At 36.4% G+C, this 18,562-nt stretch overlaps 2 protein-coding genes across 2 annotated transcripts; one reads left to right on the plus strand and one right to left on the minus strand.

Moving 5' to 3' along the window:
• The first annotated feature begins 3,070 nt into the window (after positions 1–3,070).
• Positions 3,071–8,927, plus strand: LOC588555 (dehydrogenase/reductase SDR family protein 7-like). The gene is made up of 7 exons (XM_030999819.1): positions 3,071–3,151; positions 3,751–3,937; positions 4,327–4,430; positions 5,507–5,732; positions 6,355–6,447; positions 7,031–7,183; positions 8,282–8,927. Exons 2-7 carry the CDS (start codon positions 3,772–3,774, stop codon positions 8,482–8,484), a joined length of 945 nt encoding a protein of 314 aa, XP_030855679.1. The 5' UTR covers positions 3,071–3,151; positions 3,751–3,771; the 3' UTR covers positions 8,485–8,927.
• Positions 8,928–15,391: 6,464 nt separating this feature from the next.
• On the minus strand, positions 15,392–17,926 carry LOC588532 (transmembrane protein 11-B, mitochondrial). Its single transcript, XM_788212.5, has 2 exons — positions 17,832–17,926; positions 15,392–16,321 (listed from the first exon to the last, which is right to left on the minus strand). Exons 1-2 carry the CDS (start codon positions 17,846–17,848, stop codon positions 15,808–15,810), a joined length of 531 nt encoding a protein of 176 aa, XP_793305.1. The 5' UTR covers positions 17,849–17,926; the 3' UTR covers positions 15,392–15,807.
• Between the last annotated feature and the right edge of the window lie 636 nt (positions 17,927–18,562).

The raw sequence follows: 18,562 nt of genomic DNA on the forward strand, positions 1-18,562 counted from the left end.
AGAAACATTAATCAGGATGAATCAATTTTTTCACATACTTCGTAAAACTATAAAACTTGTTGAGTCTATGATTAATTTAGTTGTTAAATGTATGTTCCACTTTTTGAATGATTTTACAGTAAGGTAGCTGAGAAATTCATTTATTTGTTTTTGTTTTTTAAGGGGGGGGGGGGGGTCAATTGGAATAATGTGTCTGTAACATGAATAGATGTGAATTTGAATATGCACAACTACTTTCCATTTTAATAATCCGTTGTCATTTTTTATGTTTCACATTATCAGTTTTGTGTTTTTGAGATACTGTTGAAAATGCTTTGTTCGCCATAACCCAAATCTTGACATACCTGAGACCTGTTTTTAATGTTTGTATCAAACAATACTATCAACACTAATGTGTTACAGTCAAACCTGTCTATAGCGACCGCCCAAGGGAAACATAAAAAGTGGTCTTTGTAGACAGGTTCCTTTATTACATGTTTCGATGAGAAACCATTTTCAAGGGAAACAAAAAATGTGGTCTTTGTAGACAAGTGGTTACTAAAGCAGGTTTGACTGTATTACTATTGTTTGATATTAAGTGGAATATAGGATCCCCCATCCCAATTGATAATTAGAATGAGAAATGTCTTGCCTTTCCATGATTGATTTTCCACATCAAAACACAGCTTTCCCCAAAGTAATTTTTGTTGAATATTGATAAGAGAATGTTGATATATTGGCATCTTCTGTATATATCATTAGAGGGATAATATGCATTGTGGTCCTAAAAGGATCCAAATGGAAATTGGAATTAAAAAAAAAGAATTATTGAGAATATTCAAGACGTTAAACGTCCTTCAGGTTTGATGGTTGCAGGATATGAATGTCGCAGACTTTCTTATTTTGTTTTTTGTTTCAATGTTTTGTTGACATGAATGACTTTCTTCACTTGGAGTGTAACGCCTAGATAATAACCCTTATGTATGATAAGATTGTGCAAAAAATTGAAATACTACGAGATGTGAGCTTTATGAATATTTTATGTGAAATTCTGAATAGTGTAAAACTTTGGTGAATTGTCGAGGATGGCTTTTTCACGGCAAGACACTTCTCAAATTTCAAGCGTTAAGTGTTGTCCATGGTGATTTAACTGTTTCGCAGCAAGATATTTTCGCAAATCCAAACCACATACAAAAATAAATTCTTAACATGTGGTGGATTTAAATTATAGTGTTGATCATCCCGAATTTATTTACATTTTTTCAAAGGGCTAAGAAGTTGCTTGGCAATGGAGAAAATGGAGATAGGATTATTGCACCCCTGGTATAGGAAATGTTCAAGGAAAGTTGAATGACATCGGTCTTGAAGGAGTCACTTTGCTCCCATAAATGTTTTTTCTTTTCTTTTCTAAAGTCAATTGATGCACTCGATTTGTTTTCAATTTTCCGCTAAATTCCCCTGCCTCACAAATCTATTTCCAATTATGTGTTCAAATTGATATAGTTATGTCTGTAGGCCAGTAAACAGTGTCATAGTTTAGCTCCTATATTCCTATATAGTATCATCAATCTTTTGTCATGTTGCTTATTGTTGCAATGTTTGTAAAACCTTGGACAAGATCAACACACTATGGCTGATTACAACAAGAAAGAATTAGACCAGCATCTTAAAGTTTCACCAATTTTTTGGCTTGTTGTAATGTTGGACAAACCTTTGACAACATCACCAAACTGGCTGATTTTTAAAGAACTGTACCAGTCTCTTATAACAGTCTTGTTCTCTTAATTATTAATTGAGGGGTATATAATTAAAATGACTATGTGTTCTCTATCTTTGTACAATACTGATATTAATGTTCATATTTGGGTTTCAATGATTAAAAAAAGAAAAGGAAGAAAAGTATAACGGTATTCAATGGATTTCTTGAAAGTTACGTGTAATAGAAATGGCTAATAAAAGAGTTTTGCTTGGCGACTTAACAGGCTCTGAAAAGGAAATCGATAGAACTGTGCAGCAAGTTATGGATCATGGGAAATATTTTACGAATAGGACAGGGCTTTTTTAACGATTGCTATGACGATGTTAAAAGGAGAGTGCTTTATGTGTACAATAGAAGTCTAGAAAAGAAATCTCCACATTTTTTCGTCTCATTCGTCAGGTCTCACAGTAATATGTACAGATGTAAAAAAAAAAATGAATTGAATTGTATCGGCAACTGATACTGTGCAAGAAGATATATGTAAACAACCCTAGGGCATCATGGATGAATTATGTTCATATTGTTTTTGTTATTAACTTTTTTTTTTTCCTGTATATTGTGCTCAATTTTGAGTTCATGCACATTGATCTTGATCGGTACATCATAATTTTCATGGGGAAAATGTTGTGTTGTTGTTTTCTTTTCTTTTGTGATCGTCTTAATTGTGAATTTGCGTTTCTATCAGCACTAGAAATCTATTTTGATTTTTAATTCTTATATTTTCTCTTTCTCTTCATTTCTACAATCACATCTATGCATCCTAGAGGTTATAGATTGTGGTAATTTATGGATTGTATAAAAGAAATTCTTTTTACATATGTTTCGCGTTGTATATGTTCATTTATTTCTTTTTTGCAAGAAGTAAATGCCAGTAGATAATAAATTTAAAGAGAAAAGAAAACGTTGATTATTAATAATGTGTTTAAAAAAAGTTGAGACAATAAAATTGATACCTATGGCCAATTTTAGACTATGTGAGTGTATGTGTATTGATTTGGGAATAAAAAAATGTATTTATGAGGAAAACTTGCAATAGGTTGGGGGAGAGAGAGAGAGAGAGAGAGACAGAGAGAGAGAGAGAAAGGGGAGTAAAGAGGGTTAGGGAGAAGATCGGAAGAGATGAGAATTTTTTTAAGATAAGGAGAGAAAGAAGAGAGTGTTCATTAATTAATTTTGCATACTGGCATATCAGATGAAGAAAATAGACCAATGGAGAAAAAAATAGTAGCAGAGAATTAGAGGGTGAGGGAGAAAATTCCCCTTCTTTACATGATTTTCTTTGCCTTTATTTTAGTATGCATATACACTGTATGGCAATAAACAACAATTTCGTATCCCAGTGTTAAACCACGCCCACATCGTCTTTTCTTTGGCTTCTCTGCGAGCTCGAGGAGATCCACTTTAGATTTTCAGGTGAGCGTTAGAACATGAAAGTATTACCTAATATGTTTTATGATAATGTTAATTTGAGGACGCTTGTGTGGTGTTTATCTACGCTTCATTACTTGTTTAAATTGTATAGAATTAGCTTACAGTGTACGTCAGTTAAAGTGCATTTTTTAATGATCGGTCCCACTCGTATATTTTTGTGTACTGCTCTTGGTATTGGTGATGCTAAATGAATTGCATTCCTGCAGATCTTTTGAGAGGGAACGTATACTGCACTGTTACTTCACATACTAGCATCGGTCTTAATCGGCTGACCAGGAGAAAAAACATACATATTTACATCTCTTGTTAGAGAGGGGGCAAGGATATTTATTGATCATTTGATGATGTCTTTAAATATTATTTATTGATAAATAAAAAGTTCCACAAAGCCAAAGGTCAAAGCAGCAAATAGAAATCTTCTTCAGATGAAATTAACATCAGTTAAAGATGAATTTATTTGAGATAATCATCGTTTACTTTATGCTAAGCTCTTTATTTTATTCATAATGTTTATATATTTGGTTTATTTCATCAAACTTTGTGCTTTATTCATTTAGGCCTATACGCTCTTTATTTTTCAGCACGACTACAATCTTCACAATATGTCATCTGCATCTAGTATGAATTCCTTGACCGTTGCCACGGCAGCAATCTTTGGTAGTCTCGGGCTGCTATGGCTCTACAAGAAGCTGAGATCGCAACGAAGGAGGGCGGGGCTTAAAGATAAGGTGGTACTCATCACAGGGGCTAGTTCTGGAGTAGGAGAGGGTGAGACACTAATCCAAAACTCAACATTGTCACTTTTTAAAGCTGAAGAGCGCAAGAGTTCTTTTCTTGGGGGGGGGGGGGGGGGGCATTTGAAGTATTTCTTTGAAAATATATTTCTTCATTAGGACAAGTAAAATTGATTCACAGTTTCTTGTCTGGATTTTTCAAAAATGAGGAGGGGATTCCATGATATTTTATATTTATATTTTTTTAAGCTGGTCGCGCCGCCACACATACAAATACTATTTAATGTGATACACATATTTTTTTTTCTCCAAATAAGGAGGAGGGGGGGGGGGGGAGTTCTGTCAAATAAAAATGTTATTGTATAACATTTTGATCATGTGTTTTTTAACGTTATCTTTCTTTATCTTACTCTTGCTCTTCAGCATGTGCTATAGCTTTCTATCGTCTTGGCTGTAAGGTGATTTTGTGTGCAAGGAGGGCTCCTGAACTCGAGAGGGTCAAGAAAGAGTTGATGGCCCTGAAATTGGTAAGTAAGTTACTTTGAACAACTGATTCCTGATCCTGATTACCAGATTTACTGGCACATACTTGTCCATAATCCTACATTTTGTCTGGCCATACTTTGCTCCAGTATTTTCTTGAGAGTTAATTCCTTATAAGGTTGTTCTTGGGCTGAGATACTGATGAGGGTAAGGTAGATTGTTGGTTCAAGGCCCTGTTTCATGAAACTTGTTATCACAGTAACTGTTATAAGCTACTGAAACTGTGGCATCTGATTGGCTGAGAGCAACTTTGTCATAGAAATTTAGCATTTGTTATTGATAACAAGTTTTATGAAACGGGGCCCAGGTTGAAGGTGGAGATTTAACTAGTATGTAAATTTGAGTTATGAAGAAGTTTTGCCAGAGTGTGAGTCGTACAATTCAAATGTCCTCTGAAGATCCATGGTTGAAGAAAAAAGAAGACAACAGCACTTTAATTTTTTTCTTTCTTTTTGTCTCATTTTACTGTGTGCACTTCATGCACAGACAGTATACACAGATGTGAATTATATAATTACATGTGATAACTTTCAGGGGCACTTCAAAGCAGTTATTTACTTTTTATTATAAACATTTTTCTAACGATAGCATACTATTCATACCCTTAAAAAATCTTTTACCAACTGCCATTAGCAATCATGTGACAAATTCAATGCCAGATGAAGTTTGTACATGATTGGTATCAATCTAGAGCATGAATGAATGAATTTACATACAGGTGTATGAAGTCATGGCTGTTCACACAGTTTATCTTATACGGAATGTCTATTTATACAAGTTTAGGCTTTGTACCAAACACACAAGCATGTATTATGTTAGATACAGGTGTACATGATAGAATAGTATGTAGCTTAAGTTGTACCTTTATTCAATATGCACAAATTGTTAAATGGTAAGATAATGTACTTTAAAGGTACTAGACATGATTAGCATTTTATGCTATTTTCTGTTCCCTATTATTCATTCAAGATATCTGTTAAACATACATTTATTATTGTTTGAACGTTTGGATAATAAAACCAGAACTCAACTCACTTTGTCTATCATGATCACAATTTAGGCTCCAGGCATACCAGCACACACACCCCATGTCATACCCTTGGACCTAGAGAGACTAGATGAGTTACCGGACAAAGCCAAGGAAGCCCTCGAGCTCCATGGCTACGTAGATATCCTTATCAACAATGGAGGCATGAGCGGTAGAGGGAGCGTCGTTGATACCGTTCTCTCCGTCCATCAGAAGATCATGAATGTCAACCATTTTGGCTCGCTTGTCCTCACATCAGGTAAGCTGGTTGGTGTGGTTTGGACCTTGGGGGTGTTTCTCAAAACTTGTCATGAGTGACAAACAACAGTTTTTGTTAAAAGCTACTGAAATCCTTGCTTCTGATTGGTTATCAACAGAGTTGTCACTGATTTTTGTCATTGGTTATTGAAAGAAGGCTTTGTGAAACGGGTCCCAGGACGGACAAGTTTGGGTCCTTTGGGCATGGGAAAGAAAAGATTATACATGAATGATAAATCATTAGCACACTTACAGGGCTGAACAAGAAGTGTTACTTTGAGATGTTTAGGATCAAAAATATTTACAAGACGAAATTATGCAGTGACCATTTATTACCCTCGTTGGTACCCATGTCGATGAGGAGATTTTACTGTTGGTGTTATTTACCTATGTCTCCCATGATTAGTACATGTATTAGCACTAAGGATGCCATGTCCATATGGGAACAAGACAACAATAATTCTTAGAATACTTTCCCATATATCATTCCTTGAGAAATACAATTTGGTATTATCAGTATAGATATATACCATACTACTATTGTCCAAGTGTTGTTGAATTGGAAGTGATTAATATACCATGCCTTCAGTGATAACTTTTGTATTTGATTTCTTTCACTCTAGCCATTTTACCAAATATGATATCAAGAAGAAGTGGACACATACTTGCAGTCAGCAGTATCCAAGGCAGGATAGCTATTCCTTTCAGGAGTGCCTGTGAGTATACAATAAATAATCCATCCTTTTGCTCTTTAAAGTTATTGCAAAGGCATCACTGAGAGAAACATTGGTTTAGAGAGGGAGAGGTTGTTTTAGGGCAAGTCCAATATAATCAACAATTTACATTATCAACTTCAAGTATATGCATGGTGGAGTTCTAAAGCATATTTTGATATCAGATGTGTCATCTCATATCACATCATCATCATCATCATTATTGTCACCAGTATTAACACTGTCATCATTTTCATCATCATCATCATCATATAGATATAGCCTGATAGATTGTGGAATGCTTTTGCACAGCTTAGGTCCAAAGAATTAGAAGGCTCTGTCACTTCAAGTTGTGCAACTGAGAGTTTCTGTCACAAGAGCTGTGTCTGCTGATCTCAGACTTATCCTTATTGTTGTTATCAACATTATATCATTTTGTTTCCAGATTCTTCACCATCATCACCATCATCAACAAATCATCATCATGATCATTATTATCACCCCCACCCACAACTATCATTATCATCTAAATCATCATTATCCTAAATACTGTTGTAATCAACATTTTATCATTAATTACATCCAGATTCTGCTTCCAAGCATGCCATGCAGGCCTTCTTTGACTCGCTCAGGGCGGAAGTTGCAGAGCACAACATCCAGGTCACCGTTCTCAGCCCTAGCTATATCAAGACCAACATCTCCTTGAGTGCACTCGATGGGGATGGATCTGTACATGCAAGTGAGTAATCCTGGATCCTGTTTCATAAAACTTGATATCAATAACAAGTTACAAGCTACTGTTATAAGCTACTGAAATCCTTGCTTCTGATTGGTTATCAGCAGATTTGTCACTGACTTTATTCATTTGTCATTGAAAAAAGGCTTTGTGAAATGGGCCCCTGGACCCTGTTTCATGAACTTTGATATTAATAACAAGTTACAAGCTACTGAAATCATGGCATCTGATTGGCTGAGAGCAAATTTGTCATAGAAATTTAGCAGTTGAGTTGTTATAAATGACAAGTTTTATGAAACGGGCCCCAGGTTCCTTCTTGGAACATGGGAAATTTCATGAATGAAATGGGCCATAAGTGACTTTAGTATACGAAAGATGCATTCAAATGCTACAGTTGCAGGTATATGCTGTGTAGCTTATAAAGGGGAAAGCAATTCCAACATCAAATGAGTTGTAATGAAGGGAGCAAAATGAAAGGAACAGATAGGGAAAACGTGAAGAAAATTAGTTACCATGTTTTATTAACATGATTTATCAAACACATATTGGCACCTCTGAATTCTCTTGAGAGCAGCTTTCCATAACTTCTGAACAAAACGTTTTGAAAATACATCGTCGTGAGAGATATTGTAGTTGGAGAAATGTGTGTGTGGGGGGGGGGGGGGGGGGGGGGGGCTTTCTGAGAATAGTTGTCCTGGAGGTATTGTCCTAGGAGCAATTTACCCAAGATGATATTTGTCTGGGGGTAGTTCTTCTGAGGTTACATCTAGTTCTCCTTGGGGGATAGTGAGGTGTGAAGTTGCTCGGAGGTGATAATCCAGAGATATTTTTTATAGAACTTATAGAACCCTTTTTTTCATTTGTTAGGATGATTAAAAGCCCATTGTCTTTATTAGGGTTTAAATGATTCAATGATTCAATATATAATTTATATTTTTCTTGAAATTAATAATGCATGGATATTTTTTGTACAAATCATAGAATCCTTTTCTTCATTTGTTTGGATGCTTAAAAGCCCATTGTTTAATATTAGGGTTTAAATGATTCTATACATAAATTTTTGTTTTGATGAATATCTTCTTCTTCATTTTGCCCTTGCAGAAATGGATTCCACCACTGCCGGTGGCATGTCGACAGTCTACGTAGCCGACAAGGTAGTTGATGCGGTTGCCAAGCAACAACGTGATGTAGTTTTAGGGCCCTTTACCCACGGTGCTGCAATCTACATCAGAGCTCTGGTCCCCAATCTCTACTTCTGGATCATGGCAGGGAGAGCGAGGAAAGGAACGAAAATGGAGGATTGATGAAGGATACAGAAAGGGACCTTAATTTTGCCAGATTTGAAATTGAAATCGTCCTTAATCGCCCTTGTTAGTGAACAAAAATAAATGGGAAGCAAGATTTTATGGAGAGTAATTTTCCTCTACCGTAGTTACATGGTTACCATGATCAACTATTTCATGTATTGTAGAGTTGTTCATATCATCGACAGAATATAATTCCAATTTTGAACAGATGCTTGTTTGCCTATTTTCCAAAACTAAATGTTAATCTGTCTTGAAGTTTCAAGGTGTTTCTTTGTAATAAAAATTCTAGAACTTGATAATTTTTTCCTCACTTCTTTCACAACCATGTCAAATGTTCAATAGAAGATTTACAAGACAAGCACTAACAAAAAGAGGTGGGGGTCACAAAAATGCTCCAAACTGTCGTAGTTGCAACATACTGCAAACAAATTATTATTATTAGCCAGATGCTTATCTCACCACCCCTTTATGCCACCTAAATATTTTTTGTATTACTTTAATTGATTAATATTCATGATACCTGGGGCATTTCAAGAGCTTTTTGGACGTACAGAACTAGAGCATTCTCCTGTTTTTATTGATTTATTTTACAAGATTGATCCATGTAACAGACATACAGTATAATGTATTTGTAATTTGTATGTTTTATATAACATGTATATAATAAATATGCAATTATATATAATTTTTTTTAGACACCATTGTCATTTATACAGTAGGCTTGCGGGTGCACCATGTGAGAGAGAGAGAGAGGATTTAGTCATTGTTAAATACATACTTAACATGCATTTTAACATGCATTGTTATATTTATCAAAGATAATGTATGAGGGGTGAGGAAAGAAAGTGTAGAGAAGACAAAATTGTGAGAGAGGTAAGGAGTGAAAGAGGGTAATAAGAGGGGGAGAAAGAAGAGAATGAATATTGAAGTACATGGAAGGGAGACTACCTTGGTCATAGAATGCGCGAGAGAAGAACATTTCAAGAGAGAAAGAATTTGTTTAAAGATGGATTGAGGGGGAAAGGAGACCAAATATTGCTGATGTGTTTACAACAAAGTGAGGTGAACAATGAACAATAAAGTAAAATCAAAGCACCCCAGATGTAAATTTCATTTCATTTTATTTCCAAGTTTCTTTCTGTACAAATGTAACAGATTCATATATTGTATTTCTTCACTTTAAAACATATTACATGTATTTTTTCCTCGCCATTGCCATTAGATAGCATCCCTCAAAAGTCGCGTTCATTAATACCTTTTTACAATTCTCATCAAAAAGAGAAAGAAAAATGTACAATTCTTGTCAATAAACAATACATCATTCCACTCATATTCAGTCTTCACTACCTGCAAGAATTTAGCAATCTTTACACTCGTTTACAGATACATGTATGTTCACTTGAGAATAAACCTTCCAATCAATTTCATCTTGCAACAGATTTTGAGTACTTTTTCAAAATTTCAGGAGTTACATCCACATTCGACCCCTGTGCATATATTCATAATCTGTGTGAAATATTCACGACTGTATCCAACTGGAATTTAAACCAGACCATCATCGACTTAAACGAGAGTCCTTGATATCACTTTTTACTTCACTTAGATGTAGGTCCAGTAAAGGGCTGCACATGACGAGCAGAATACCGATCACAAATTTTAAAATCTTGCACATGCATTCATGTTGCCTACTAGATAGTCATATTTCATACACTGCAATTTGATGGTGGGTTACACCAATAGAGATATCTCTTTATTATACCTTTATCGCACAAAGGTTGGTACACTATAATCCCACTCATTAACACCACAAACAAAGGCAGCTTGTTTAAAGAACAAGCTTTCCTTGATAAATGTTTACAATATCAGATAACATCTGCAATAATCCCCACATATTTGAGGTCCTGAAGGTATGTAAGTGTGTTTTCCGTTTTCACAGACGTGTATCAATCAGATATGATTATTTACGTCTGGGGACCGACCTTAACCCTTTGCCTCCAGGAACCTGGGGGGTGTTTCACAAAGATCCTAAGTAGAACTTAACTCTAAGTTGGACTTAAAAATTATGGACAGCCATTGGAGTCTTTAAATGAAATATATTCAAAAGCAGAAATTCAAGTATTTTAGACTTTTTGTTAATTCCACATCCAGAACATGAAATCTCCTTGATGATAGAAAATATGAATGATTTCAATAAACAATGAATGCCTTTCAAAATAACTTTTACAAAATATTTTCAAAGATGCTAATGGCTTTCCATATTTTTTAAGTCCAACTTAGAGATAAGTTCAACTTAGGATCTTTGTGAAACACCCCCCAGGTGGTTCCTGTACTAAACCTATGGGAAGGAGATAATTCAGTAGTCAATGGGTGAAACAACCTTTAAAGATACTTGCACAATACATGTGGGTACATGTATGTCACATCATAATATCATTGCTTTTGTTTACCTGCTGTCTCAATAGCCAAGGTCAAAGGTTATCTGACAATCTACAATAAAATATTCAATCCAATACTGTAAAACCAGAGATTTTTGCAACATGAAACTAGTATCAAGAAACTTGTCTATTTTGTGTAATGATAAATTCATTTTTTTAAAATTTATACGAGACAGTTACAAATCACAAAATTTGCAAAGATTTCATGCATCAATTTTCTGGTTTTACAGTACATAGTCATAACTGCTTGTACCGGTACACACAATAGTATTTCTTGGTGACATCAAAGCACATGAGGCTCATCTGACATAGCAACAACCAACGTATACATGGTAGATTCCATCCATATGGCAATGCATGCTGCAGAAATGGATAATTACTTTGTAATCCGTTGTCTTGTCTGCAGAGTATTGTACATGTGCATTGAGATTTCATGTTGAATACACACAAGTAACTCTCAAAACCTACAGAACATTATTAAATATCAAGGATGTAGATACTGATTATGGAGCCGTGATGTAACGCATACCCAATAAAATGTCATTTTTCAGGAATTTCCTAAGTTGATGTCAGGTCACAGATTCAACAGCATGCCAAAATGAACTGACAATGCATGTACAGACATTATACATGTACATGTAGCCTGTATTCCTGCGAAAGCAACAACTTGAAAAAATGTGTTTCCCTGACTCCTGGTTATGCATTAAAATATATTATCTGTAGATGAAATTACAGTCAAACCTGTCTTTAGCGACCGGAAAAACAAATAAAGTGGTCTTTAAAGACAGGCTCCTTTAGTACATGTTTCAATAAGAAACCGCTTTTGAGGGATACAAAAAATGTGGTCCCTGTAGACAGGTGGTCACTAAAGCAGATTTGAATGTATATCTCCTTATACAGAATACAGTACTTGTGTGTAATGATGGTCTAATGTGTACTATGAAGAAATTGTGTGAGAAAAAAGATAGAGAGGCCACACCTTGTTACATAATTCAATTCCAGTAATGGGAAAATACTGATCAAAAGTTCAAAAACATCTACAAATTAGTGCAAGAAGCCTCTTCGAATTTCCAATGCATCAGAAAAATGGTAGGTTACACATTAATTATGATACATGTAATTATCATTTTGATGAGTGTATTGTTGACTCAGCAATTTAATACAGACACAATAGTGAATAGATAGACATAATACTGAATGTTTGAAAACAGTGAGGGATATCTATTCCAAGATAATATTGGGGAAGCAAATCAACTATCAAATCTATTCCTGTAGCGTTTAAAGTTACGAAGCAAAAGCTGTATTGAAAAGCAAAGTTCAGAAAAGTTTTATTACTAACAGAATCAGCAAATTAGTCATTTAATAAATTTGAGAGGGAACATTTCATAAATCTCAGTCTAAATGTACAAGTATATCTCAATCTATCTTGGCTCAGGTTTTCTTCCCATTTACATATCCATGGTAATCTTGGGGGTTCAGTTTGAGCTTAAACCATCATGGATAATCCATATGGGATTACTGGGTGTTCGCAGGGGTGTTAGCGGAAACCCCTGGATACCCTTACAAATCTGCGGATCATATCTCAGACATGGATCATTTCAAATGACTCACTTCTCATCATCATAAAATTTTATATCTCTTGTAAGGGCACGTACATGCACACTAGTACAAGCCCCAATACACCTCAAAATTGGGCATATTGTTTTATTTGAGAAAACTCGCTATGGTTCGATACTTTACTAAATTGCACACATGCTGGTATGTAATATATGTATCTCCTTACTCTCATAACAGAATAAGTGGAAGAACCCCCCCCCCCCAAAAAAAAAAAGGAAGAAAATCAAATACAATGTAGTAATATATCTTTGCTCTCATTAATAATGGCCTATGCACTGTGCAGCAGTAACTGGATAGCTAAATATAGGGTACGGACATGTACAGAAGACACTCTATGTAATTATAGTTGCTCAGATGGTATTGCTGTACTTCATCTTCTTGCTGGTACATGTTACAGATATACATGTAGACTGAACTGTACTTTTACCATCCAGTTGCATACTGTACAGGCCAAAGAGTGTCGAATGTATTAGCTATCTGGCTATGTATCTACAAAGTAAATACATAAATGTAGAAATCTGTGCATTACTGCATTCTATTCAAGTATATATTTTTTTTTTCTTCTTCTTCTTCTTCTTCTTCAAAATAATCTGCCTCCTTCACTGCTGAAGATTCTTGCAGATGTGTGCGAGTGCATGTGTGTTGCGACATGGGGATGTCCAGGTGTGCAGGTGAGAGGTGTATATATACATTTACCAAGGGGCCTACTGGAGGGAAACTTTAATTCAGGTTTTCAACAACTCCTTAGGACCAAGGGAAATTACCTTGTTAAATCCTCGACATAATCAGGGCTCATGAATGACATAATTACACATACGAGGGATCTCCATAATTACTTTGTTACAACAAGAGTGAAGTTGTGCTCTTTATAGCAAGGCTCCACTGTATCTCACACATACCGGTATATATTTACCCACTGACTGACCCACTACTAAACTACAGTGTCTTAAAGGTTACAAAGGAAACATTATTCTGCTATCTCTTGTAGGCTCTTCCTTCCTGAACACGTTATCATGGTCAGTGAAACAGGAGTGGGATCACCGCATCTCGCAGACCTAGACCTAAGAGGCTGTTCACACCGGCAGCACTATCTCTACGGTTTGGGAGGTACAACGTCGTTTCGGTCCGCCCAACAGCGAGCCACGGCGAGCCAAAACGACGTGCCACTGGAGCACATCTTGGGGGTGGTCCACGAGAGATAGCGCGGTCTAGGCGGTCTAGCGCGCGCTAGAAAAAAAGGGGTGCTACGGTAAACCGCGCTATCTCATTGCGGTGTGAACAGCCTCTAAGACTTCCTCTTCCCTTGTCTCTATTTACCTGGTTTATTTTTTAACACACTTGGTGAAAATTGAGTGCACTTGCCTTGCAATTTCAGGGCGAATGATCTAAAAATAAAGTTGAGTTCAGGGGGGTGTTTCACAGAACTTGTTATCAGTGACAATTGACAGTTTTTGTTATAAGCTACTGAAATCCTTGCTTCTGATTGGTTATCGGCAGATTTGTCACTAATTTTTGTTATTTGTCATTGAAAATAGGCTTTGTGAAACCCGTCCCTGGTCATGCGATTGCGATGTAAAAGAATTTAAAGTGATTGGAAATTTTAATCATGTAACAGATAAGTATTGGTGTGTAATAACGTAGTGTCGGAAAGTGATCAAAGAGCAATTGTCATAGGAGCGTACATGTAAAAGAACCCATACATGTATGTCTGAGCCAATCCATCAAAAATTACTCATCCCTCATTGGAGATGACATTTCTAACCACATTTTGCTCCCTGCTCAGACTACGATTCATTACTCAATTTGATTTGGGGTGATTTTCAAAAGTACATTGCACTACGAGCAGGCTCAAATAATCTTTTATCAAGCTACCATTATTTCACTGTTTTATAAAGCCATCTACAAACTACAAATTCATTCATGTGCTCTATCTAGCATCAGCATGTATAGCTCGTAAAATGCAAAGAACCCGCTTGAGTTGAAAGAAAAATGAAGAAATGGAAGACAAAATATCACCACTATCAACAAGCCTAAAGACCTCACATCTTAACAGAATTGTACTTGGTAAGTGCTATAAAAATATTAAAGGTATACGTTATGCACACACAAAAAATAATGGAAATCAAGTACATGTACATGTATTGATGTATATGGCCCTTTTGATGATGTATTTCTTAAATGTAACATTTTCCAGGAAAAATCAGACTATTAAAGATTGAAATTCAGCAATTAGTAGACATACAGTGAATGACTGCACAAATCAAGTTGGCTACATGAATATTTTAGAAACCTCAGATCTCATTTTGATACACATTACAGTACACTGGCTTCATTTCTCAGTTGAATATGAATACGTTAGCACTTGGCAATCAAAATGATGTACATATAGGCCCGATATAATCCTTTTCGAACTCTATCAAATATTCTCAGCAACAATGATGATTCACAGATGGCTAATTCGCAATGGAGGTAATGGAGACTGAAAATGAATGATTTATGTACTACAACGATGGGCTTTCCACAAAGATCCTAAGTAGAACTTAACTCTAAGTTGGCCTTTAAAATTATGGAGAGCCATTTGTAGCCTTAGAGTAAAATATATTCAAAAGCGAAACATCAAGTAGGCCTATATATATATTATTAGATTTTTTATAAATTCCATCAAGAACATGAAATCTCCTTGATAATAGAAAATATGAATGATTTGAATCAGCATTTATGCCTTTTAAAATAACTTTTACAATTTTTTTTTCAAAGATGCTTACTGTTTTTCATAATTTTTAAGTCCAACTTAGAGATAAGTCCAATTTAGAGATAAGTTCAAGTTACACTGTAGGATTTTTGTGAAACACCCCCCCCCCCCCCCCAGGCCTCTCATAGGATGTCTCCTTGAATAAAACCTGATTGCAATAAGTTACAATTATTCATCATCCAAATTTTTAAACACACACCCTTTGAAATACATTTAACAAAACAACACATAAAATGACACACAAGTACAAGAGTAGTCAATCAGAGAATAAATTCCAGGCTCATCAAACAGTAAATCCATCCTCCTCCATCTTTGAACAGTTCATCTTTCTCTTTATTCCTTCTTTCTCTACGTTCCTTCCTCTCATCTGGGCAATGGCAAGTCGACCTGATCATCATAACAGAACTCACTTTGACAGTTATTCCTTGCAAGCTCCTCTAACCAACAGTTCAGAACCTCCTCAGGCGATAGGAGTGAATGAAAATGCTAACAAAAGTGATTCTTCTGAACGTTGTGTTAGCGAATGCACCATTGGTAGACTTTGTACGCCAGTAGAGCTGCGGCTAGCCCGGCTACCAAGTTGTGAAGGGCTTTCCTGTATTTATCGTCTTTCCGAACCAGAACTACGGGCGTGGCCGTTGTCAGGGAATGAAGTGGAAGCCGTGACAGATTCCTTGTGTCGTACTCTACCTGATACTTGCAACATGGGTCCGACTGCCACGACACTCCGTATAGAAGAGCGCAGGCCACACTTACAGTCCCCGTCGGGAAGGTGACAAAGTTTACTGCCTGATTAGGGAGCAGGGCTGGCGCGACGAGGCAAGCCATGCCAGAAAGGACGGATGTCTTATGCAAGCAGTTCCCTACTGTGATCCAACGAGCGGTCTCGTCTCCCAGGTGAGCGGGTTCTATAATGATGATACTGCGTTTGGCCTCGAGGGCCTGGTCCAGCTCAAATTCAAAGTGCTCCCTCGCACTGCCATTGTCGTAGATGTTGTGGATGATAGCACAATCCACGGGCTGCACGTCCCTGGAAGTAAAGTAAAGGCAAGTCAAAGCTGAATAAATAGACATCAGATATGACCTTGGCATAAGAATTACATTTGATGCAGAGCTACCAAGTATCACGCATTAGGTGTGACATCACGCATTTCGAGGGTCTGAAAATGCTCTTACGCACGACGCGCGCTAGATTTTGAAAAAACGCTATACCTTATACGTGTGTTATACTCTCGCACGCGCGCTTGTGCGCCGCAGGGAAAAAAATACACGGGGGCTCGGGGCGAATTAGCCCCCGAAATGCCCAAAAGGGCCCCCGAAAGTCTTAAAAGAGCCCCCAAATTTTGCATAGAGTTCAATGCAAAACAAATTAGAGAGTGTTATTTTCATGCAAGCAAGCTTGAAAAGTAGCCCCCGAAATTTTTAAAGTAATTTTTTCCCTGGTGCGCCGAATCATGAAAATATCACGCATTGCCGATCTTTAAACTTGGCGTCTCTGTTGATGTACCCTTAATAGTTCAGACCACCTGCAAATATTAATGGTGGCAAGTACTATTTTATGAATAATTTTGTCCAATCTGAAGGCAAGAGTAGGCTTTTTGTTGTCCAGAAATCCAAGTTCCAACCCCTCATACAAAAAATAAAAAATTAAGTTGGAGAAAAGGTCAATTCATATTCTAAATTAAAAAATAACATTGTTTGTAGTACTAGTACTAGACCTTACCCCAAAAACCAGAAATGTGCTGTGAGACCGAACAAGTTCCTTGACATCTTACTTCATGGCACATTTTCGACCATCAATTATATATCTCTACAAATTTTGTACACAATGTCAATGTCAAATCAAAAGATTTCAAAATGAACTTCATAATATTAATAGATCTAATCATACTTTTCTTCTTCTTTCCTCTACCTACTTAGCTTGACCCGACTGATAACCACATTTAGTTTTAATTGTGATAATTCTTAAGGTACACTTACTCCTTAAAACAAAAACAAAAAAATTCATACAGACAGTACAAAAATGCACTATTTTTCTTGTTTTAAAGGCAGACTTTACTAACCGGCTCCTTTAGGCTTTACTCTACTTCAGCAGAAGGGATTAGACCACACAGCGAGCCAGCGAGGTCACTGTGACCGGTGGCTATCTCATTAACTCAGCTCTGATTTAACATAAGAAAAAGAGGATCATGGGGGACCAACAGGCACCGATTGGGGAAGTTTTCTATATAGAGGGAGCAAGAAGCTACAAGTAGGACAGTGTGCCTTTAATTTAAGATCATGAAACTTCCATTTCACACAAGCGCCAGCGCCAATCATCATGATCATGCCAATGCCATTACAACTCACACAAACAACTGACTGCAATTCGCTCTAGCAAGAGCAAAGCTTGCAAGGTCTTTCATTTCATATGCTCTTAAATCTCTATCATTACAAGTTAATCCAGCTACCTTAATGAAGGATGGAATTTTACAACAAAATAATGTCGCGTTACCAAAGAAATAATGAACAAGCATAAAGTAATTCGAAATATTTTTTACCTCTCGGTCTCCGCCATTGTGTATCAAAATGAGCTCAATATTTCAGCTGACGTTAATCGCACATTTACCATAGATGGCGCGCTAGTAAAAAAACAGAGGTCGGCTACCCTGGAGATTCGAGAGAGAGGATAAAACTGCATCATTTTTGTTCCTGCGTGATCTCTTTCAGTCTCCCACTCCTTTTCTCAAACATAGTTACATTTTTATTCCCATCTTCTAGTCTTTTACTTTCTTATAGCTTTTCTTTCATTCTTCAGCTTTCCCGCCTCTATCCAATTCCTTGTTCTTTCTTTCCTCACTGCCCGTGGTAGCCAATTTGAATCCTATCTGGCATCCCTATAAAAAAAAATTAAAAAAAGAGAACTAATAAAATAATGAAATGCTTCATGTTTTTTTCTTTCTCGGACCTCCCTTCTCTGCGTGAATTTTCTAATTCTCCGCGGCTATGCCCAAAACTTGATTGAGGTACAGTACGTATGCCAGCTAAACCAATACAAAAAACATCAATGAAAAGAACCTTTATCATGTTTATAGGAATTAAAGTGATGGATGAAAAATGTTGGCATTTGGGAATATGCCTTGGGAAATTATATACCGAACCAAATGCCGAGAGTATTTGATTGTTAATAATACAAAATATTAATATTAACTAAGAAACTAAACGTGGCAGAAAACCGTGAAGAGGAGATAGTTGAGGAAGGCCTCAAGAAGAAGAAGAACAAGAACAAGAA

This window comes from Strongylocentrotus purpuratus, unplaced genomic scaffold (assembly GCF_000002235.5).
Source record: "Strongylocentrotus purpuratus isolate Spur 01 unplaced genomic scaffold, Spur_5.0 spur5_contig_861, whole genome shotgun sequence".
In the NCBI taxonomy this organism is placed as follows: Eukaryota; Metazoa; Echinodermata; class Echinoidea; order Camarodonta; family Strongylocentrotidae; genus Strongylocentrotus; species Strongylocentrotus purpuratus.